Source organism: Cyprinodon variegatus, unplaced genomic scaffold (assembly GCF_000732505.1).
Source record: "Cyprinodon variegatus isolate N-32 unplaced genomic scaffold, C_variegatus-1.0 Scaffold1326, whole genome shotgun sequence".
NCBI classification, from domain to species: Eukaryota; Metazoa; Chordata; class Actinopteri; order Cyprinodontiformes; family Cyprinodontidae; genus Cyprinodon; species Cyprinodon variegatus.
In genome coordinates, this window is record NW_015151779.1 from 45,769 (window position 1) to 70,507 (window position 24,739).

General features: G+C 39.4%; 1 protein-coding gene across 2 annotated transcripts in view; it reads right to left on the bottom strand.

Annotated features, from left to right (window-relative positions):
• The window catches only part of arhgap10 (Rho GTPase activating protein 10), a 63,961-nt gene that overhangs the window by 37,129 nt on the left and 2,093 nt on the right, over positions 1 to 24,739 (bottom strand). For both annotated transcript variants that reach the window (XM_015402258.1, XM_015402259.1), the window contains exon 2: positions 893 to 988. In XM_015402258.1, the coding sequence (XP_015257744.1) occupies positions 893 to 988 (96 nt within the window). The remainder of the gene's footprint in view (positions 1 to 892; positions 989 to 24,739) is intronic.

Below are 24,739 nucleotides of genomic sequence, written 5' to 3' on the forward strand. Positions count from 1 at the left end.
TCCTCTTTCGTAGTTAGCAAACCTTACAGTATGCATTCATGTATATAAAGGTAATCAAGCAGAAGAAATTGAGGCAAGCAAGTGTGGAACTCCCAGTGGAATTGGTGGAAAGTAGAAACAAAAAAAATATAGGATTCCAAATGAGAGATAAGAATCGAACAGTACTGGGAATCCAGTATGAGGGTTGGTGTTTAATGAAAGAATCTAATGCTGTTGAGAAGTCGCTGCAGAGTCAATAGATAGGTAAACATTGTTGTGATGGCAGATGAAAAGGTTTAACCTATGACTTTTGTAAATGTTTTTTGTCTATTTAATTCATTAAATACGTCTTACTTTGGTACCAAGTCCATTCTTGGATTTGGTAGAAAGAAAAATGTGATATTTTTTTGCCCATGTTTAACCCATATCTGAATTATTAATCACAGTCAAAAACGACCCGATTCCGATTGTTTCACCTCCAAATAGGTCTGAATTGTGTCGTTTCCATATGCGGTACTAAACCAGATCCGATGGTATTTAAAGCGCCTACGGCCTGAACTCTCATGACCTGGTTTATCCAAATCTCACATCATCTGCTGCATCATGTCTACACTGTCCATCTGCGCCTGCAGGTCGCTGTAGGGTCTTCAAACATTCACACCAGAGTCTGAATTTGGCTGCATTTAAATAGCCGTCACAATAATAAAAAAAAAAATCCTACTTCAGGAAAAAAATTACATAAAAAAATCAGATTTGAGCATCAAGACATGCAGTGTAAGGTGTGAGCCTTTATAGAGTTGCTTTAGATCAGTTTTTTTTATAATAATAACAGCACTGTTCTGGCAGTGAAAACAGTGATGAAACAAGCGGTTAGTTTTTTGGAAAAAATTGAAGGTGTGAAGAACAAACTTACCGATGCATCTTTCATCATCTGTCTTTGCATCGCCGATGTACTCAAACTGAAACTCCCCCAGGCACTGGGCAAACTTTCGCTGAGCCAACCCCAGCTCTGAAACATCAGTGCAAACACAAAATTAAAAAACAAAACACTCATACAGGTTCAAAGAAGGTAAGAAACATTTTCTTCCAGAGTTAAAAGACATTTAAAAAAGTAAATATGGTGCTGAGAAATTAGATCTAGCCCAGAGTGGGTTTGATGTGTTTATTTTGACCACAATGCTAACATCCTGTCTGACTGGGTTTGCTGCATCCTGCTAAGCTCATATGTATGTTTACCACCGAGAACGACGCCACAAGAAACAGTTATCTGTGTCTGTTTGCAAGTAGCACGGTAGCAAAGGCAGCCATCAACATGTTTACTCCAGCTTATGCAAACCGTGGACCTACAAACCAACACAGAGACGCTAAAACCAAACACATTCCCCGTAGTTATGCAGCTGCTTTAACAGAGACGGTACGCTAATTTTACAAGGTTTTCATTTCGATCTATAAAAACACACCTGCACTTCGGGTTAATAGATTGGTGCTTTATTTATATGAACATGAGTCCTGGTGAAAAGAATAGATAAGAAAAAAAAATTGTAAATAAAAACTTCGACTCAACTTTATTTATCTCTTGCTGTTACTCTTTCAGGGAAATTCTGGTTCCAGTAGTTTATATAGAGTACAAACAGTTAAAGCAACATGCCTTTAAAAGATAAAAAACACGACAATATAAAAAAAGAGTGTATATAGTAAACAAAAGCATAAAAAAAAAGAAAAAAGTTGCATTGTTTGTTTCCCTTAAATATGAAAATATCTGCACAGTAGAGAGCTAAGGAAAGACTACATAGCAGGTGAGTTATTGCACCTGCTCTGCACAGATGTTCTGATCTTATAAGTAAAAGATTACACAGGCTACACAGTGGTTGGCATGTGTTATTGCACACTGAGAGAAAAGAAAATCCTTTTTATCAACATAAAAATAATACTCTAGTAAGATAAAATATCACATTTGAACTTTTTCAAAATTTCAAAAAAATTGAAGGAAATTTAAATTTTTCTTTGGCCATAATCCTATGTTGGTTTCCAGGATTAACAATCAGACTTTTATTACATTATCATCTGCATATATAACAAACGTCTGTTATAACGTCTGTAAATAAATAAGGTTTGTTCTGGTTTATAGTCACTGTTCTTATTTTGGAAATGAAAAACTCTGTATTTTAAATGAGCAGAATCAGAGGCAGGTCCACGGGTCAGAACTACTTTTAAACCTTCTTATAATCCCATGCAGCACCGGCCCAAACATCCATCCTAATAATAATGATAATAATAATCAATCCAATTTGTACCGCACTTTTCATTAACAAAAATCTCAAAGTGCTACACAGTGCAAATAAAATCAAAGATAAAAATCAACATCATAAAAATCATGTGGAGGCAGAATAGGGTTGCTTAAATAAAAAAGTCTTCAAGCCTCTTTTAAAATCAATCAGTGGTCTCATCCACCATACAAAGAGTTGCCACAACCAGAACCAGCTGAGCTCAGGTCACCTCCAGAACTTGGCTGGGTCTCTGTTCTGTTAGCTTAGCGTAAAGAATTCAAGTCTGAAGGGAAATTGTGAAATAGATCTCTGGTTTTAGCTCAAATAAATCTAAAACTGGGTTTGAAATGAACAAAAAGACTAAAGATCTTGGCTCCACTGGTTCAAAGAATTATCAATATCCAAAGAGTTTCACAATATTTAGTTTTTATTCAGTAATCTAATATGTTCGTGTTTAGTTACATCCTGTAAATGTTTTATTTTATAAAAAAAAATTATACTTTTGGGGGTTGAATTCAGTTACTATTTTAAAAAGCTGCCACAAAAACATGTTAAAATAGAATAATGGACCTTTTGTTTTTAATCTTTGCATATTGTAAGAAATATTTAGTCCTTTATGTAAGGAAAAATCCTCATGATAGGAGAAAAGACTTTTAGGAAAGTGGTCCCTCTTTATTTGATCCTAAATTGACTGATAAAAAAAAGAAATCATCTTTAGATTAATGCTAGCAGAAGCTAAATATCTGATCACTTGTCCTGAAGAAAAAGGCACACAGCTTCTCCAAGTGTTTGAATTATTCCTTTAGAGGAAGTGTTTTGGGATCCTGTCTTAAATCAAGGAAATTGTTGGCAGAAAAACCGGTTTATAAAAAACTGAAGAAAGATTCTTGGGAGATGGGGAGTTGGATATTTTATCAAAGTGCATCAGAAGAAACAAAACTATTCTATTCAAACTGCTGAACATCAAGGCTTGGAAAGCATTTCTCCAGAGAATCCAAGGGTTGCAGACAGAAAAAAGAAACCAGATCAAACAGTCCAGAATGGGAAAAAAATAAACAAACCATTTTCCGTTGTGTGCAGAAAGCATCTGAAATGACCCTTAATAAAAATCCTTTTCATGATAAAATTCAGATCAGTTCACAACATGTCATGTCAGGTCACTTTACAGACAATCCAAGCAGATCATCCAGACAGATTAAAGCTTCATAGTTTCTTTCTGAGATCTGATTCTGTATCAAACATGCTGAACATTGTGACGATGCAGACAGAGACCCACAAACTCCATGACGTATCCAAACAACAGAAAACATCCTGGCAAACACGTCCTCCAACAGAGGTGATAATTGAGGCCTTTCTGGGCTGAGTGTTGCCATTTTATCTGAAGCGACTGTAAATCTAAGAGGATCCAAAGCAAACAGACAGCAGGAATCCAGGCCAGCCAGGGTCAGTCCATAAAAGGTGAGTCTGGGCTAATCGCTTCATTCCCAGCGAGTAGAACAGCTGCGGCCAACACAAACGGGTGACACGTGCTTTTTGACAAACTGTCAATAAACAAAGTTAAGGAGGCGACCAGAATCACAGACACATGTCATATTTGATGCTGCTTGACACAGGAGCAGCAATCAGGGGCTTTTCTCTCACTGCGTTTTCACTTCTGCTCATTTGGAACGACAAACAAACAGAACATAGGTTGAGTCTAGAACCTCAGGCGCTGCCAGATGATCAGAAATAACCTTTGAAAAGAAAACAGTCCAGGCTGTGCTGCCATGATGTTATCACCTTGAAGATTTACTGATGATGCCTGTGGAGCAAATATTTGCCATCATTTCTGATGTTCTGAAGTGTTTGGTGTTCTGATCCAATCAGGACCAAGACCCCTAATGATATCATAGTTGGATCTGGGTTCCTGCAGTTCTAGATGGGACCAACTGTCGTTTGGGGTCATTTATTAGATTCTGACAGAATAAAACAGAAATAGAAAAAAAAAACACATTTGGCACGAAGAACAGGCTTCCAAAAAGGTTTAGATTTGCATTGCATTGATTTACTTTTTATTTAGAAGCTAAGCAATATTAAAATAAAACTAAATGTCCCCCAAATATAACCAAACATCCCATATTTTATAGTCTCTGCTTTACCTATAACTTCATAGCCTGATAAACCAGATTAAATTGGAGATTAAATGTGTAATCTAATCTGGCCCCGATGAATGAGACATCGGAAGATTGTTAATGAGAACAACCCTTTGTTTTTCAAATCAAGTCTGTGCCTATTGGGCAACGCTCTGACCAATGATTGCAACTGACTGTGACGTAGTAAGCACTACAGAAAGCTGGTGGGGGAGTGTAAACAAACAGCCTGTCGGTAAAATGGCGAATACGTCCTTCTTAAAAAAGAATGAACGTAGAGCCTCTTCCTGCTCACGTTTCAACGAAAACCCAAAGTCTAATCCTTCCAAAACTGATTACAAAGCTGAGTCAAACGAGAACTGTTCATAGTTGTTGCCAACTTTCTTGTTGTGCTTTCTCCAGTGTTGCGCAGCTTTGTCAACTTGCCCTCAAAACCCCGCCCGCTTTGCATCCAGAAATTCAAAACATATCTCAGCGTTGTGATTGGCCCGCCAGTTCTAGGGCCTGGGGCATTGATCGAGGCTAGAAAAATGATTTTGGCCACTGGTGGATGGGGCTAGTTTACTAGGCTAATAATTTCCTACATTAGCGATTCAGATATACAAACGAGATCTGATTATAACTGTATCAGTCAAGATATTGTAGAAAATTCCAGATCTAGCATCAGTGAGAATGGGCCGATCCATTGGGGCTGATCTCCTTACTCTGTTTCTGTAATTCATTTATGTTGGGTTAAAAATTTCTTGAAAAGCATGAAACTTTCCCCTTTACATATATATGCTATTGGTTAAATGAATGCAGTCAGTTTGAAACCTTCTAGTTTGATATTTAACAGAATTTATGCGCTTTGATCAGAGATGGAGCAACGTTCCGGCCCTGGGCTGATATAATCTTCTATCCGTCGGTAAGTGTGTGCATTAGCAATTTGTTCAGCATGAAGCTCATTCACCGCCTGTCTTTCCATCTGCTATCCATTGATACGTTCAGTTTGATTTGTGAACAAATGTGTCGGTAGGTATAGGCCTCAATCAGTCGATGTTTAGTTTTAATGACTTCCTTTGCTTTTCTATGTCTGCTTCTGTCTCTGCCTCAGCAGATGGCCGCTCACTCTGAGCCTGGTTCTGCTGGAGGTTTCTTCCTGTTAAAAGGGAGTTTAAATCTAACTGCATTCTCTCTGCAAAGAGCCTTGAGATGACGTGTTGTGAATTTGTGGTACAGTGAACCCTTGCTATAACGCCGTTAACTTTTCACGGTCTCGTTGCTTCACGGATTTGCATCATGCATTGTTAAACTTTATTGTCAAACATATTAATGGTGGCATGTCGGTTTTTTAAGGATCTTTTGGACCAGGAGAAAGAAGAGCGACAAACAACTACCGATAACTATGTTCTCTCCAAAAAACACACCTGCACCGCAGGCTTTAGAAGAAAAGAACGCCACAGAGCAGAGTCAGGATGCAGCGGCTCCGTCAAACAGCAGTGAAATACTGCACTGTACACGTCAGTCACTATTTGTCCTACTTTGTATTTTTTTTCATAATCACTTTTCATTTTCTCCCGTTCCAATCCATCACGGCGGGGCGGTGCTGAACCCCGCAATATTAACCCTTCAGTTCGTATCGATGATTAAAATTATTATTTATTTATAACTATATTATTTTACAGTACAGTACAGTAGTTAACATTTATACCGTACTTTTATTTGTTAAACAAATGCTTGGGCATGTAAAATGTTTTTGTTCCTTGATTTCAATGTTTTATGGAGTATTTCATTGTATGATAACTGTAAAAAAATAAAGGTTTCTACTTCACGGATTTCACGTATCGCGGGTTCTTTTAGGAACGTAACCCTCGCGATAAACGAGGGTTCACTGTATAGAAATAAACCAAATTGAATTGAAACTTATACTGATGTAAAGTTGCCTTTTAAGAGAGGAATTTATGAAAGCTTCCTAAAAAAAACAACAGTAAGCAGAACAGCAGATTCTCACCAGGACTTTTTAATCAATGCTGGATCAGGGTTCTGCATTTACTGAGTAAATCGGTTTATACTCAGTATATCTGGCCCAGAAATTTACCAGGTCAAATCTTAGTTTTTCAAATATTTACTCCGAGTTGCATTTATTCTATTTTATTTACAAAACAAGTTCTTTATTTGCCACCATTATTGAATAAAAAAGTACTCCATAATAGTGCTCTTATTAAATATATGTCCAAATAAAAAAGATAAAACTTTTCCTGATTTTGGTGCAACTTTGACAACTTTCAGTGTAACCAGCAGCTGTGCTGAAATGCTCTGAACATCTGGCTGCCCAGATATCTGTCAAAAATTAGTGTATGAGCGATAATTTTCCCCATAAACGTGAGAAATTCCAGTGTGGCAGCCAGCTATGCTGCGATAAGCTCATGAGACCCTGAACATTAAAGGAAACAGATCTACGTGAACCGGGGCATCCCTAGAAAGCCGGACAATAGCTTGGTCAAAGAGCGTTGCTATGATTCTTTATTTTCCAACTAACATTTCCAAAGGAACCAGCCTCTGTTGATAGTAGTTGAAGTTATCTAACCTGTACGTATGCATCTCCAAACAGAGCAACACTTCGATCAATCAGAATTTGTTTTCTCAGTTATTAAGCATAAGGAGTAATACTACCTCAGTGTACCACGCCCCCAGAGCATGTGGTACAAGTCTGCTCCATCCTCATTACATCTTTAGCATCTGCTGGGGAGACTCTGCTGTCAGTAAGCACTGGGGTCTTGTGTACTTTAGACACAATAAAGGTAAAACCGGTTTATGAGACAATTTAAAGTTCTGTACATGAACAGAACATAAGTAAAGACCCAGAGGAAAATGCATAGCAGAGGCCTGATAAAGGCAGGTAAAGAAACAGGCTTCAAGCTGCTCTGTTTTAATATGACAATCAAGGTTAAAGATTTGAACTTTGATTTAAAGCAGCTTCTACAGTCCTCTGGGGAATGTAAACCTTGTGATCTTTACTCATGATCAAGTCCATAATATGTCCCCATTTGTAGGTTTTTTCACTGTTTTAACATGAGTCAAAATGTCCAAGCATATCAGTGTTCTCTGACTGGAAGTTTGAAGTGAAAGTTTAGGTTTGATTTGGGCTTAGGAGGCTCAAACCAAATGCAAATTATAGAATCCCCCTGAGCTGCTTCTTATGGAAAACATTCACACCCTCATAAATCCCACAAAACAGCACTGGGCAGAGAGAGTGCAATTTGGAGGTGTGCGTCCTCCTTTTCACATTAGGGCCCAAGTATAGCTCTTAAAGCATGGGTGTGCCATGATCTTTGTGCTCCAACAGAACAGCAGCATTTTAAATAACTGGAAGAAGTTGCCTCATTTATGCTCACATAATCCTCTTGCTGCAGCCAAGTTTCTGTAAGGCAACAAAAATCAATGTGATAATCACAAATCCAGTCATTAAGCTTTTGAATAAAGAGATCTTATATTAAATAAACTACAAAACTTTTTAACTTTTCCCCAATTGGAGTTTATTAGATCATCACGATTTACTCCTTTAGGATTCTTTTCCAGTTTACTTGATTTGAGTTTTAAACTCACAATCGCAAACTTTCCAGCTGATTAGTTTCTCTAAAACCGTCAATGTAATAGAGAATTACATTGGCATGGGTGTTGCGATGCAATAGGTGTCAGGATACTTGGGTCACAATACGACATTATCAGGATATTGCAATAACCCTTTATATTTCAATATTTTTCCCAGCTATCAAAATGAAATCTATAGATAAGAAAGTAAGTGCTGGTGCCCAATGCTCCCCAAGGGGATGGATTAAATACAAAGGTAAATTTCTCCAATGTGAGATCAATACATTTCCGTTATTATTATTATTATTAAGTGCTGTAAATGTTCATAAGAACATAATGACAAAAGATCATCTAATTATTTTGGTATCCATGTTGTTTGGGGTTTGAGTCAGTCAGTTATTGGGCAGTAATATGGTCAGTTAATGGTAGTAATAATTTAAAAAACTAAAAAACAGTGAGCACTACTATGGGTGTTTTTGTGTTTGCTCAGCTCTTCCTCTTCACCATGTGGACTGGAGAACCTTCTGCCTGGATGTCAAGTAGGCCTCACCAAGACCACCTTCCTTGTGGATTTCTAACAAACCAGATCTGTTCAAGAGCTGTGGAGAGGTGTTTACCATCCTTCCACTAAAGTGACAGCGGAGTGGAAAACTCAGCTGCTCCACATGATAGTAAAGACATGTTTTGACAACATTAATCTGAACCTTGGCACAGTTTACCAGGAAAAACCTCTGATGTCGCCCACTGTGAATCAACGGGCTGAGAGCCACAAAGACGTGTTACCCAGACACCAACGGTGTGACGCATCACTCAGTTAACATCCAGATTGCTGTGAAGTTTAACAGTTGACTCATTTTTAAAACACAACATATTAAGAAACATTTAGCATGGGTGTTCATTTCATTAAATAAAATTGTGGGTTTTTAATCAGATAAGTAGTTTATCGCTAAATAAAAGCATGTATACTTCATTTATCAAAGGCAGGCTTAAGTTGTACAACTCTGAACGTTATTATAATGTGCATTCCAAGGACAGTGATGTAAATGGGTAGACATGCCGGCTCTTTATGAAAGCCATATGCCCAACTGCACAATCACAAGTAAGCTGCAGGCTGCAGGGTGGACCGGGAGAAAACAAACCCAGCTACAAACCCTATGACATAAAACACCAAGAATGGATGCCATTGGATTTTATGGTGCTCCGGCAATAATGAACATCAGACAACGAGCAGCGAGGAACAACAATATGCTGGAAAAATGCTCCAGCAAAGATAAGAGACGGACATGAAAGGCGCTCCAAGAACACAGAAATACCACACACTCCAGGGCACACAGCCGTCCAAGGTTAAGTCTTCTTCGGATTTTTGCCTTTTAAAGGAAGGTATTTCAGAGTAAACCTGGGAAGTGTCAAACTTGGCCGGTTTCTAGGCAGAACACCAGAGAACTCCCAGAGTCCCGGCTCTGAAGCATGAGTTATGCAGAGCTGATCTCTGAGCCATCTCAAACCGAAAGCAACGTTCCTCCAAAAACAGGACGGGTCTTTAGTTTTGCACAGGATGTGAAGCTACTGTACATCAGCAGACTAACAAACATGCTGAAATTGAACCAATTTCTGGCCAGGAAAATCATATTTATAGTTAAAATAGTAACATAAGCCCATATGTGTTGTAATAAAACCAACAAGACCTGGTTATTTATGTGTGAAGGTTTTCTTTTTACTAGTTACCCCAGACGCCTGGTAGGGGGTCAGTTCTGACCTTCGTGCCTGCTGCGACACGGCACTTCGATTTATGCCATCCTCTTCATACCAACTGTGTCACCAGACGTCCCTGTTTGCAGTCAAGCTGCAAAGTTATCCTAGCAGCACGTTGAGGAATAATATTTACAATATATGAATCACAGCAACAGTTAATTTTCCTTTAGTAATAATGAGTTGCTTTAGAACTGAATACATCTTTCAGTTAAAAGGACTCAATAGAGCCAAAGTTGATGCTTTAAGGTCAAGCTTTTACACTTCAGGGCATAATTAAAGCAGTGTGGGCTACCATGCTCTAAAATGATTTAAAGTTTACCTCCTAAGAACAGATACCACACACACACACACATTTATCAAACAGAAGTCAACATGCGATGACTGTGTGCAGTGCACCCTCAATGCATGATTTCTGTCCTACTCATTACTTGCATCAAAGATAAGAACATTTTGGCTTTTATAAAACCTCACCCAATACCATTTAGTAGAACTATTTTAGTAAAGCTGCAATTAATTAATCTAAAGTCCTTTGATCTGATCAATCTACTAATAATTAGAAGGCGAGGCTTGTTTCTTAAAGTTGTAGGGAAGTCATATTTAAAATTCAAATCATTCTGGCTTAAACGTGTATATAAATGTACTCTTTATCAGACTATTTTATCCCAACATTGAGAAACTTTCTATTTAAATAAAAAATCCTGTCTTAAAATCAGTGGGTTTTTTCTCTCGTAATGTCATGCAGGCCAGTTAGTTATACGTCAGCTTATACACCTTAATTATAATATAAAAAAATAAACAAAGTCCAGCTGCTGAAAAGCAACCCCACATCATAATACCCCCTCCACTAAACTTTACACTTGGCGCAATGCACAATTCTTGTCCCCCTGTCAACCTCCTAATCCAGATGGACAAGCAAACTGCTCTGGCGCCCTGTGGCAGTTTGCTCTACATGTTTTGCACTTGTTGATGTATATTAAAGGAGAAGTCCAGTCAGCAAGGACTAATCAATGGGTCATTATCTATACCTGAAGTTAATACGTTTGCTGTGATTTAATGAATTTAGCGCCAATCACTAAACAAACTGCGACCAGTCTGGGAGTGGCTATTTTTGCCCAAATATAGTAACGCCTCAGTTCTGACGTCTTCTGGCAGTGACGTCACGGTGCGGTAAGCCTAGAGCCATTCTCCCCGCTTTACAAGCAAAATCAATGGGAACTACTAGACACATCTGCAATCAACAACAATTATTGAAGATTTCCAGAGGACTTCACCATTAAAATTCACCAGAGCTATAGTGAAACTGACAATGCTCATGTGCATGGCAGCTGGATGCTGGAATACATCGGGTAAAAGTGAAAAAAACTGTTATTTCACCTTTCTGATTCATCGGGTTCATCATTGGGTCGCTAAATTGAAGAGGGAGGATTCGAAATTCTGGTTAAAGAAAAACACGTAACATGTAGCCAACATTTCGAAGATGATTGCTCTCAAGATTTTTTTGCCATTTTCAAGGCCATTTTTGCCTAAATATAGTAACACCTCACTCCTGACATCTTCCAGCAGTGACGTCACGATGCGGTAAGCCTAGCGTTCGTCGTTGGATCGCCAACTTGAAGAGGGAGGATTTGCAATCAAACTTCTGGCCAGAGAAAAAAAACACGTAATATGTAGCCAACATTTGGAAGAAGAATGTTTTCAAAATGACTTGGATAATAGCGCGTTGTGACAAACACCAGATACAGCACTGGGACTTGATCAACAGCCGAAAACGCACCGTGACGTCACAAACCAGTAGGTGGCAGTAGTGTTCTTTGACAAACATGGATGCCTCCAGTAAAGAACATTCAAATTAAAATTACTCAAAATTAAAAACACTTATTTAAGATGTTTCTAAACAAAATTTTTTTTTTTTACACTTGTGTAAACAAAATGATAAATAAATCTGTCTAAGTCATTTACTGAACAGTATGTAATAATTTCATATTTAAAGTACTTTCAGAAATTTGAATTCTATATACGACCGGATTTTTTTCTTTAATAACAGAAATAAATTCACTCCATACAAAATTCCTCTTTCATATCAAGCAACAGATGAGGTTCAGTTAGCATAGCAAACCCTAAAATTAGTGCCAGTTAAAAATAGCCGTGACAACTTAAGATCAGAGGGTGATGAAGTCACTACTCTATAAAAAAAAGATGCTACAGCTTGTTGTGTCTAAAAGGAGACATGAGAATAAAGTAGATGTTAGGCTAAAAATCTAAGCATATGAACTCAAAAACTGCTGAACCGTGATCTTTGTAAACCGACGTATTCGAAAGTTCAACATGATGCAACAGGTGTTTGACTCTAACCAGGAAATCTACAGGAGAACCACTTTTAGAACAGACTGGAAAAGAGTCGAGCAGGAGAAATTTGCATAGTCAAAGTCCAGCACTAAAACCACCGGCAGGAACCTTCAGAGTTTACACATAAAATAAATCCTGAAAGCCTCAAGAAAAGGAAGTTTCCTCCATAATGATGTGAGAGGTTTATTAATGTAGAGATGAGTGGAAGTCTGTGCTTCAGGCGGTTCGACCAGCGTCTGATCCATGAAGTTTCCAGCATTTTCCATGTTTCTGTCCAGCTTGACTTCATCTTTCGCTGATGTTAAATGACTGTAATGACGTTTGCTGCTATATCTGGTGATCAGACCATTACAGATAATTGAATAATATAGTGAATCCGGGTTCTGACTGATGATGCAGCATCTTATTCCCATGATTTCATGAAGGAAATTTGTTTTTTTGGGACAGGAAACAGCATCTCATGTTCTGAATGCTCCACCTAAAGGTTTTCCTAAACCCAGCCCATAAAACGCATGTCCATGTCAAAGGCCAGCTGCTGAAATGTCCAGATGTATGAGCTGGCACATGTTGGCGGGTTGTTTGTTTTGATCGGATTTGCTGCTGAGGTCAGAGCTGCCCTGGTCCTGCCTCTCCCTTGTTTCCACAGCACTTCCTGTTTCACTCTCCCATCTTTTCCAGGCTGTATTTCTGCTCCACTCGACTCCAACCTTTGCCCCCCCGACAGAGCCAGCTCGACTGCCGCCCCCTCCCACCACGTCCCTGCCCACTACACATGCATTACTTCATTCAAAGCTTCCTGATTCTCAAAACAAGCCTGCAGGGAGCGGCTTCTCTGAGCGGCATCCGCTTAGCACTTGACTAAGAGTGTGATTAGAAAGCTATGATAAAATCAGGTTGGTATTTTGGAAAACATCTAACGCAAGAAAATTCCTATCTTACAGAAATTGTAAGCTTGTACCATAAAAGGAGCAGCAAAGCTTCATACTGAGCTTCTTTCTGCAGAAAGCAATGAAATCTCTTCCTCCCTAATGAGTTCCCGTCTTCGTGCTAATGCAGTTTTAATGAAAGATTGTGATGCTGGTCTTTGGCACAACGAGCAAGAAGATTAGAAGACGAAAGCACACCATGAGCGGAGACTAACCCATCTGCCGAGAAGGAGAACATATCATGAACCCATTTTTGAGATGAAATAATCCAAATAGATAAAATCTGTTTAATAAAGAAAGTCCAGAAGCAGACCTGACTGCAGCTGCTTGGCTATAACTAATAATTAAAGCACCAAATTCAACCACTTTGGATGTCTGTGTCGCCCACAAGCATTAGCTTCTCAGAAAGAAGACGTTTGAGGTGCTTGGACGGGTACCACAGGGAGGACATGGTTCCTGTGGAGGAAACCCTGGGAAACAGAAGCCCCTCTGCATCATTTTCCACTAGTGGGTACTTCCATGTCAGGATTCTCTGGCTCTGGGCCGGTTTTCAAAGCTTCCTCTCAGAACCAAGGACATTCCATAGTGGGACATCCTCCCAGCTGTAGCAGCCGAGGCCGAGGGAGATAAGAGCCGACACCAAATCGCTCTGAGGTCAAACGAAAAGTGAAACACCTCATCAGGCTAATCTGGTCCAAGCCACGCACGGGACAGAGATCATTCAATGTTTATTGGAGGTCAACAGATTTATCTTCTTGCTTTATTCTCCAAAGCTGTTTTTTTATAGTCAGATATTCAGCTGAACAAACATTCGTTTACTCAAGCAAAGCTTCTCTAATGAAGAAAAACATAAAACTTCATTCAGAGCAAAAAAAAAAAAGCTGCCGTTAGTCTGGATGATCTATGAGACAGAGATGTTCACACTCATCCCAGCGTTGGAGCAACGTCCAGCTTAGCTAGACTGGTGCTGAGCTCCACCCTGGGTGTGCAAGAACAGCGCTGCTGTTTGCTTATGCTTAACTTGATAGAAGAGTCAACAGAAAAGGAAGACTTCTTCCCAACCTCCCACATCGTTTTTATTTCCCAGCTTTTAAGAAACACATCAGATAGAAGCCATTAATGGGGTTGAAGCATTCAGCCTTGTTAAATATTGACCTATTGCTTATATTTACCATAATTGGCTTTTAACCCTTTAAAGCCTGATCCAAGAATAAAACAAAACAGAAAATTACTTTTTTTTTGGTTTGAAGTCCTTATTTGGCCTTTTAACAAAATATGTAAAAAGAAAAAACAGAAATAAATTGTTGATATTAATAATTTTTCACTATGCGATAAGTTAAGATTATTTTTGTGTAGTCTTCTACTGGCTGTTATCAGGTATATCTGATTGTGTACAATAGAATTTTGAGCAAAGTTTTTACCATTCAATTATGCAAAAGGTGTCAGATGCAAAACATTTCAGAAACCGTATGTATCAAATATGATACATTTGGTATTACAGGTTTAAGGCTTTTTTTAGCTCCTGAAAATTATGACTTATCCACTGAGGGCTGTAGGGTTAAAATCTAAGAAGACCATAAAACATCCTACCTTTTATTGTTTCTAGAAAACTACAGAAACACTTTGGAGATCTTCTTCTGGCTGTTTGCTTAACATTTCACCATCAGCATAGGTCTGTAAATGGTAGGTAGCAAATCAATAATCTGACACATTTGGTCACTGGGATGGACATTATGGCTGTGTCCAAGCATCCGCCATAACCCCTAAATCCCTCAATCGGTATATAGAGCGGGGACTATATAGTGGACTTTATAGTGAACTCTGTGAACTCAGGGTTTATACAGGAATGAGTAACTCTAATTTAATACTTTTTAATGCTCTTAGAAATAATTGGACACTCGTGTAAAATGGTTTAACCCGCGGACATTTGGACACAGCCCAGCTGCCTTTAAAGGGGTCAAAGAATGTAAAACCGAGTGTACATTGTCATAGATGAATAACCATAGTTCAGTGGGTGAAATGGAAGCACAGAGAAGATCAAACCCAATCAACACCTGATCTGATCTTTTCATGACAGTCTGAACAACACAGATCCCATTTTTTCCAATGCGACCCAGGCCGCTTGGCTACGTGGTCCTGGATCCGATACGAATCGGATCTTTTCAAATGCAACCTGTGTCTGAACAGGTCACATTCATCCAAGCTGAACGCCATAAATAACCGAAAAAGGTCGCTATTCTGCTTCATGCTACACAGAAGCAGCAAGAGAAACAAACACCATGGTGGACGATGATGCGCAGAGCAGAATTTTTTTAACCATCTTGAAAAGATTGAGGTATTAAGGTTTGGAAAGATGCTAGATGTTCTCCAGCACTACCATCCATGTTTACNCTGATCCTCCACGGACGGTTCGTCATTGGATTGCTAACTTCAAGAGGGAGGATTTACCAACGAAATTATGGCCAGAGAAAAAACACGTAATATGTAGCCAACATTTCGAAGGGTGTCTACATACTGGAAGTCACGTACGAATCTGGGCAAAAACAGGGTTCTTAGTGGCTGACCCGCACGCAATCAGGTCATAAGCTAAGATTTCCAGGAAGTTTTGGACAGAGCGTCCAGTCATGCATGTACATCTACATAGTGCGATGTGGAAACTATAAATGCAGCCTGAGATGAAATATAAGCTAGGGGAAACTGAGATGTGACGATGTAGCGCTGAACGTATGAAGTGTTTAAGACAGCTGTATGGATTCGGATTTGTAATTAAATGTTTCCCCCCTCTGGATGATAAAATGGTGTGAATCGTTGCCTTCTTTCTGTCATAAGGGAATTCTACCAATGAGCTTCCACAACAGCACTGGGACTTGATCAACAGTCGATACCGCACCGTGACGTCACAAACTGGTAGGTGGCAGTAGTGTTCTTTGACAAACATGGATGCCTCCAGTAAAGAACATTCAAATAAAAATTACTCTAAATTAAAAACACTTGTTTTAGAAGTTTCTAATCTTTATGTTTTACACTTTAAACACACTGTAAACAAAATGTCAAATAAATCTGTCCAAGTCATTTACTGAACAGTATGTAATAAGTTAATATTTAAAGTACTTTCAGGAATTTGAATTCTATATACGACCAGATTTTTCATTTAACAGAAATAAATTCACTCCATACAAAATTCCTCTTTCATATCAAGCAACAGATGAGGTTCAGTTAGCATAGCAAACCCTAAAATTAGTGCCAGTTAAAAATAGCCGTGACAACTTAAGATCAGAGGGTGATGAAGTCACTACTCTATAAAAAAAAGATGCTACAGCTTGTTGTGTCTAAAAGGAGACATGAGAATAAAGTAGATGTTAGGCTAAAAATCTAAGCATATGAACTCAAAAACTGCTGAACCGTGATCTTTGTAAACCGACGTATTCGAAAGTTCAACATGATGCAACAGGTGTTTGACTCTAACCAGGAAATCTACAGGAGAACCACTTTTAGAACAGACTGGAAAAGAGTCGAGCAGGAGAAATTTGCATAGTCAAAGTCCAGCACTAAAACCACCGGCAGGAACCTTCAGAGTTTACACATAAAATAAATCCTGAAAGCCTCAAGAAAAGGAAGTTTCCTCCATAATGATGTGAGAGGTTTATTAATGTAGAGATGAGTGGAAGTCTGTGCTTCAGGCGGTTCGACCAGCGTCTGATCCATGAAGTTTCCAGCATTTTCCATGTTTCTGTCCAGCTTGACTTCATCTTTCGCTGATGTTAAATGACTGTAATGACGTTTGCTGCTATATCTGGTGATCAGACCATTACAGATAATTGAATAATATAGTGAATCCGGGTTCTGACTGATGATGCAGCATCTTATTCCCATGATTTCATGAAGGAAATTTGTTTTTTTGGGACAGGAAACAGCATCTCATGTTCTGAATGCTCCACCTAAAGGTTTTCCTAAACCCAGCCCATAAAACGCATGTCCATGTCAAAGGCCAGCTGCTGAAATGTCCAGATGTATGAGCTGGCACATGTTGGCGGGTTGTTTGTTTTGATCGGATTTGCTGCTGAGGTCAGAGCTGCCCTGGTCCTGCCTCTCCCTTGTTTCCACAGCACTTCCTGTTTCACTCTCCCATCTTTTCCAGGCTGTATTTCTGCTCCACTCGACTCCAACCTTTGCCCCCCCGACAGAGCCAGCTCGACTGCCGCCCCCTCCCACCACGTCCCTGCCCACTACACATGCATTACTTCATTCAAAGCTTCCTGATTCTCAAAACAAGCCTGCAGGGAGCGGCTTCTCTGAGCGGCATCCGCTTAGCACTTGACTAAGAGTGTGATTAGAAAGCTATGATAAAATCAGGTTGGTATTTTGGAAAACATCTAACGCAAGAAAATTCCTATCTTACAGAAATTGTAAGCTTGTACCATAAAAGGAGCAGCAAAGCTTCATACTGAGCTTCTTTCTGCAGAAAGCAATGAAATCTCTTCCTCCCTAATGAGTTCCCGTCTTCGTGCTAATGCAGTTTTAATGAAAGATTGTGATGCTGGTCTTTGGCACAACGAGCAAGAAGATTAGAAGACGAAAGCACACCATGAGCGGAGACTAACCCATCTGCCGAGAAGGAGAACATATCATGAACCCATTTTTGAGATGAAATAATCCAAATAGATAAAATCTGTTTAATAAAGAAAGTCCAGAAGCAGACCTGACTGCAGCTGCTTGGCTATAACTAATAATTAAAGCACCAAATTCAACCACTTTGGATGTCTGTGTCGCCCACAAGCATTAGCTTCTCAGAAAGAAGACGTTTGAGGTGCTTGGACGGGTACCACAGGGAGGACATGGTTCCTGTGGAGGAAACCCTGGGAAACAGAAGCCCCTCTGCATCATTTTCCACTAGTGGGTACTTCCATGTCAGGATTCTCTGGCTCTGGGCCGGTTTTCAAAGCTTCCTCTCAGAACCAAGGACATTCCATAGTGGGACATCCTCCCAGCTGTAGCAGCCGAGGCCGAGGGAGATAAGAGCCGACACCAAATCGCTCTGAGGTCAAACGAAAAGTGAAACACCTCATCAGGCTAATCTGGTCCAAGCCACGCACGGGACAGAGATCATTCAATGTTTATTGGAGGTCAACAGATTTATCTTCTTGCTTTATTCTCCAAAGCTGTTTTTTTATAGTCAGATATTCAGCTGAACAAACATTCGTTTACTCAAGCAAAGCTTCTCTAATGAAGAAAAACATAAAACTTCATTCAGAGCAAAAAAAAAAAAGCTGCCGTTAGTCTGGATGATCTATGAGACAGAGATGTTCACACTCATCCCAGCGTTGGAGCAACGTCCAGCTTAGCTAGACTGGTGCTGAGCTCCACCCTGGGTGTGCAAGAACAGCGCTGCTGTTTGCTTATGCTTAACTTGATAGAAGAGTCAACAGAAAAGGAAGACTTCTTCCCAACCTCCCACATCGTTTTTATTTCCCAGCTTTTAAGAAACACATCAGATAGAAGCCATTAATGGGGTTGAAGCATTCAGCCTTGTTAAATATTGACCTATTGCTTATATTTACCATAATTGGCTTTTAACCCTTTAAAGCCTGATCCAAGAATAAAACAAAACAGAAAATTACTTTTTTTTTGGTTTGAAGTCCTTATTTGGCCTTTTAACAAAATATGTAAAAAGAAAAAACAGAAATAAATTGTTGATATTAATAATTTTTCACTATGCGATAAGTTAAGATTATTTTTGTGTAGTCTTCTACTGGCTGTTATCAGGTATATCTGATTGTGTACAATAGAATTTTGAGCAAAGTTTTTACCATTCAATTATGCAAAAGGTGTCAGATGCAAAACATTTCAGAAACCGTATGTATCAAATATGATACATTTGGTATTACAGGTTTAAGGCTTTTTTTAGCTCCTGAAAATTATGACTTATCCACTGAGGGCTGTAGGGTTAAAATCTAAGAAGACCATAAAACATCCTACCTTTTATTGTTTCTAGAAAACTACAGAAACACTTTGGAGATCTTCTTCTGGCTGTTTGCTTAACATTTCACCATCAGCATAGGTCTGTAAATGGTAGGTAGCAAATCAATAATCTGACACATTTGGTCACTGGGATGGACATTATGGCTGTGTCCAAGCATCCGCCATAACCCCTAAATCCCTCAATCGGTATATAGAGCGGGGACTATATAGTGGACTTTATAGTGAACTCTGTGAACTCAGGGTTTATACAGGAATGAGTAACTCTAATTTAATACTTTTTAATGCTCTTAGAAATAATTGGACACTCGTGTAAAATGGTTTAACCCGCGGACATTTGGACACAGCCCAGCTGCCTTTAAAGGGGTCAAAGAATGTAAAACCGAGTGTACATTGTCATAGATGAATAACCATAGTTCAGTGGGTGAAATGGAAGCACAGAGAAGATCAAACCCAATCAACACCTGATCTGATCTTTTCATGACAGTCTGAACAACACAGATCCCATTTTTTCCAATGCGACCCAGGCCGCTTGGCTACGTGGTCCTGGATCCGATACGAATCGGATCTTTTCAAATGCAACCTGTGTCTGAACAGGTCACATTCATCCAAGCTGAACGCCATAAATAACCGAAAAAGGTCGCTATTCTGCTTCATGCTACACAGAAGCAGCAAGAGAAACAAACACCATGGTGGACGATGATGCGCAGAGCAGAATTTTTTTAACCATCTTGAAAAGATTGAGGTATTAAGGTTTGGAAATATGCTAGATGTTCTCCAGCACTACCATCCATGTTTACTTCCATAAACATAGAGCACGCTGGCCTGTGACATCATTGCATTCTCTACTGCGCATGCGTGGCACTTAAGCTGTGTGACTGCAGTTCACACAGGAGATCACATACAAGTCACATATATTTGGAAACGTGAACAGCAACGCAAAAAAAATAGAATTTCACAAAAAAAGGTGTGAACGTAGCCTTTGACACCCCTGCACTAGGCCAACACTCCCTTAAACAACTGGTATTTATTTTCTTTAAAAATAAGCTGCTAAGGAAACTGCAGATTAGGGCTGGGTATTTTCGCCAAAGTCCTGAATCGATTCGATTTTGATTATAACTGTTCTAAATAGATTAATTGCGATTCGATCTGTTTTCCAATAATGAAAGTGGTTCAACTATGTTTCAAAGTACTCATGTATTTTGTTTTTTCCTGTCACATTAAACACAAAGTAAAAACTTGTAAATTAGACAGCTTAAACATGAGATGTGAACAAAACGGTCTCAAAAGTGCAATCTTGTTTGTGAAAAGTGAAAAAGTGAAGCCGCACTCAAGCAAGCAGGCGTGACACAGCAGACATGCATGAGCTGCATTAACTTCAATGCCCAAACCATATTTGCAGCGTTGTCTGTAACAACTACAGGGCGTTTTCTGGTCAGCTTCAATTTGTTAATGTCTTCAATCAACCTATTGTCTATATTTGCAGCTGTCTGGCTTGAAGTCATCTTGAGTGCATCTTTCCTGCTTATTTGAATGTGAACATCACTGAATCGATCTCTTTCCCTAGACATTGATTTTGCAAAAAATTTAAAGAAATCGATTCAAAATCGATTAAATCTTTTTTTTTTACCCAGCCCTACTGCAGATTGGTTTTTTTTCTTCTTTTTTGTGTTGGTCAGAGCTGTTTAACTTCCTGGTATAATAATAAAAACAGGGAAACAACGGCTCTATTATGAAAGAAAAAAAAATACTATACACTTTTTTGTTTTGTAGAGAAACAGTTTCAGCCTTGGCAACAACTCTGACACCAAGACAATCTAATGTCAGCAATAAGAAGATGAACATCAGTTCCTTCCTGATTTTGCAATAGTCCCAATGGGAGGCCATGACCAGAACAGTTTCCTATTCACTGACGTTCTCATAAACCAACACAAACCTAATGAGAGTTAGAAGACCAAGTATTTTAAGACACGTTTTTGGACTCACTCAAAAAAACAGGAGTACATATTTTAGCCACATAAGCAGGGAACACAAGACATGGCATGTCCTCCTGAAATCAGACACCGCAGGAGATACTCTGACACCAGCTCTGCTGAGCTCCAACATCAGCTCCTCTACCAGTGAAGGAAAACCAAAAACTGCCATGGTACTCCATGGGGTTCCCCTGGAAAGGGCACGAAGCTGAACAAACCAAAACAATCCATCAATAGGCAGTAAATTAAACAGATCCTGGATGACAGGTCAGCGCTTACAGGCTTTCAGTACTCTAAACACAACTGAAGGATCAACAAATCCATCTGAAATGTTAGGGATGTGACATAAGAAGTACATACGCTGTCATTGGAGAATGCAGGGAGGTTGAAACAGCAGCTATTATTGGAGGAGAGGATGATGCAGAAAGAGCAGCTGAACATTTCCTAATCAAGTTACAACAGGAGGATCAATGGATCATCAACCGAAGAAGCGATGGTGAGCAATGGATGTCCTGGGAACAGTGATTCGCCTACATGTTATGAATGCTGGCGTACCATAAAGAATNTTCTTCTTTTTTGTGTTGGTCAGAGCTGTTTAACTTCCTGGTATAATAATAAAAACAGGGAAACAACGGCTCTATTATGAAAGAAAAAAAAATACTATACACTTTTTTGTTTTGTAGAGAAACAGTTTCAGCCTTGGCAACAACTCTGACACCAAGACAATCTAATGTCAGCAATAAGAAGATGAACATCAGTTCCTTCCTGATTTTGCAATAGTCCCAATGGGAGGCCATGACCAGAACAGTTTCCTATTCACTGACGTTCTCATAAACCAACACAAACCTAATGAGAGTTAGAAGACCAAGTATTTTAAGACACGTTTTTGGACTCACTCAAAAAAACAGGAGTACATATTTTAGCCACATAAGCAGGGAACACAAGACATGGCATGTCCTCCTGAAATCAGACACCGCAGGAGATACTCTGACACCAGCTCTGCTGAGCTCCAACATCAGCTCCTCTACCAGTGAAGGAAAACCAAAAACTGCCATGGTACTCCATGGGGTTCCCCTGGAAAGGGCACGAAGCTGAACAAACCAAAACAATCCATCAATAGGCAGTAAATTAAACAGATCCTGGATGACAGGTCAGCGCTTACAGGCTTTCAGTACTCTAAACACAACTGAAGGATCAACAAATCCATCTGAAATGTTAGGGATGTGACATAAGAAGTACATACGCTGTCATTGGAGAATGCAGGGAGGTTGAAACAGCAGCTATTATTGGAGGAGAGGATGATGCAGAAAGAGCAGCTGAACATTTCCTAATCAAGTTACAACAGGAGGATCAATGGATCATCAACCGAAGAAGCGATGGTGAGCAATGGATGTCCTGGGAACAGTGATTCGCCTACATGTTATGAATGCTGGCGTACCATAAAGAATAAATTATGAACAGTTTAGCTTGTGCCTTCAACTCATTGCCCATACGAATTACAAAACCGAATATCTTCAGAACGGCTCCAAATGACACAAAACTCATATGGGTGAGTAGAACATGATGTAATAACGTAAAATCAAGGACCCAATGTAAAAAAATTCATCTTTAGTAGAATTTATCCCTGTACTGGTGTCCTCACAGGTCTGCCTAAAAAGTAGATCAGCAGCTGCAGCGGATCCAGAACACTGCTGCCTGCGTCCTCACTAGAAATAAAAAAGTAGAGAACATCAGCCCAGTTCTAAAGTCCTTCCACTGGCTCCGCTTATCTCAGAGAATAGACTTTTAGTCAAGAAATCACTGAATGTCTTCACTCCAAAATACATTACAGACTGGTTGGCAGGAGATCAACAGCCAGACCACTCAGGTCTACAGATCAGAACTAAAACCAAACATGGAGAAGCAGCTTTTAGTTGTTGTTCTCCACTGATCTGGAATAAACTCCCAGAAAACTGGAAAAGCTCTGAAAACATCAGTTGCTTTGAGTTGAAATTATAAACCCATTAGTTTAAACTGGCCTTTGACTCCAAGTATTTACATTTCCTTTATGCCATTGCCCTGTATTTCTGTTTTTCCCCATGTACATCCCTTTGAATTGTCTCACTACTTAAATGTTCTATACGACATAAGGAGATCTCCATCCACACCAAGATCTGCTTTTCCATGCCGTCATGAATTTGATTAAACTACTGTACAAAAAATTTCCCCACATTTTAACAGCCCTAAATATGCTGCTGGACGTCCGCTTTATCTGCATCATGGGAAAAAAAAGTGCTTGAGTTTTGAGTTTGCGAACACCTTTGTTTATCTTTCCCTTTATAATTGCATGCTGTCCTTGAGAGTGAATAAAAAATAATAAAACATAATTTATGTGTTTTACAGGCTCACTGAAAAGCATAGAGTGAAGTTTTAAAATAAAAAGACAGGCTGATCATACCAGAGAGGATCCTGCTGCAGCAGCAGAGCTGAGAACGCCCATAATTAGTCATTTTTAATTGATTGTTAATATATTTTCTGATCTGTGGTGCTGCTTTTCAGTTGGACGGGGTACAGCCGTATGATTCTGAGGCAAAGTTTGATCGATTTATGTCCATATTCGCCACTACAGAAGAGAATAAAGGCACTTTTCTTTTGGTTTTTGACTAAAAGCATCTGTATGGAACTTTCACATACATTTCTGCTCCAGCACATAATTACCTTCTCGGGGGGGTAGGAAAATCCTGCAAAGTCTTGGTCCTTATTAATGCTTCTTATTCAGGTGAGATGGAGCAGGGATGTAAGGGAAAGTTGCAGGAAAGCAGAGCTCTGGGACTTTTGTGCTTGTTCAGTAACATGCAGCTTGTACTAGTTTTCCTTTACATATTCCTCTCTGTCTGACAGCAGAGCAAAGGGAGATTTCTCCCTGCTTCTTTCCTCTGTTGTGGTTCAGAATGTTGCCGATGGAAGATGGAAACGGTGGGACTAACTACCTTTATTGATCTCACATTGGAGAAATTTATCTCTGCATTTCAACCATCCCCTAGGGGAGCTGTGGGCTGCCATCGTGGGGCGCCCGGGGAGGAATCGGGGGATAATGTTCTTGCTCACAGGCCCAGAGTGGTATTCTGTGTTGTATGTTAATAGCTAAAGGCATTAAGGATCTTCTGTAGAGGTCTGTATTGAACCAGATCTGGAGAAAGCCTCTGACTAAATATACTCTGTGGTTGTTTAACCACCTTCTAAAGCGGCTGCTCATGGTTTTACATAATGTTCTTCATTATATGAAGACTTCATCTTTATGACATCGTCCTCATTTCCCATCATGACTGATGGAAGAGGTGGCTTGAATGTCCTCCTCCTCTCTCCTCTCCTTGCTCTCGCTCTGCATCACCAGCACCCTCTTTTCAACTCAACTGGAACTCATGAAAGCATTTGAAGGATTATTGCAGGTTTTTAGATGTTAATGAGCTGCTCCACAGTGGGAGAAAAAAAAAGTATATTGTTGCTATGGTTACACATCATAACAAATGTCCAAAAATGAAAAGAAAAAAAATAAAATATTGGCAAAGATTTTCTTCAGCTGCTCAGCTCCGCAACACCAGGGTTGGGTAAAAAAATAAATAATAATAAAAAATAAAAAATAAAAAAAATCCCCCCCAGCTGCTTTTAACCACAAACAGAAGAACGGAAGGTCTTTAATAAACAGACATCAATCAAGCCATCAGAGCTACTCCAACGTGCTGCCACCTTCAGCCATGTAGTTCTATAATCATTATGAGTTTTCTATTTCTAAATTAAACATTGACTAAGCAGCAGAAAAAAAGCACCACGACAGCTAAATT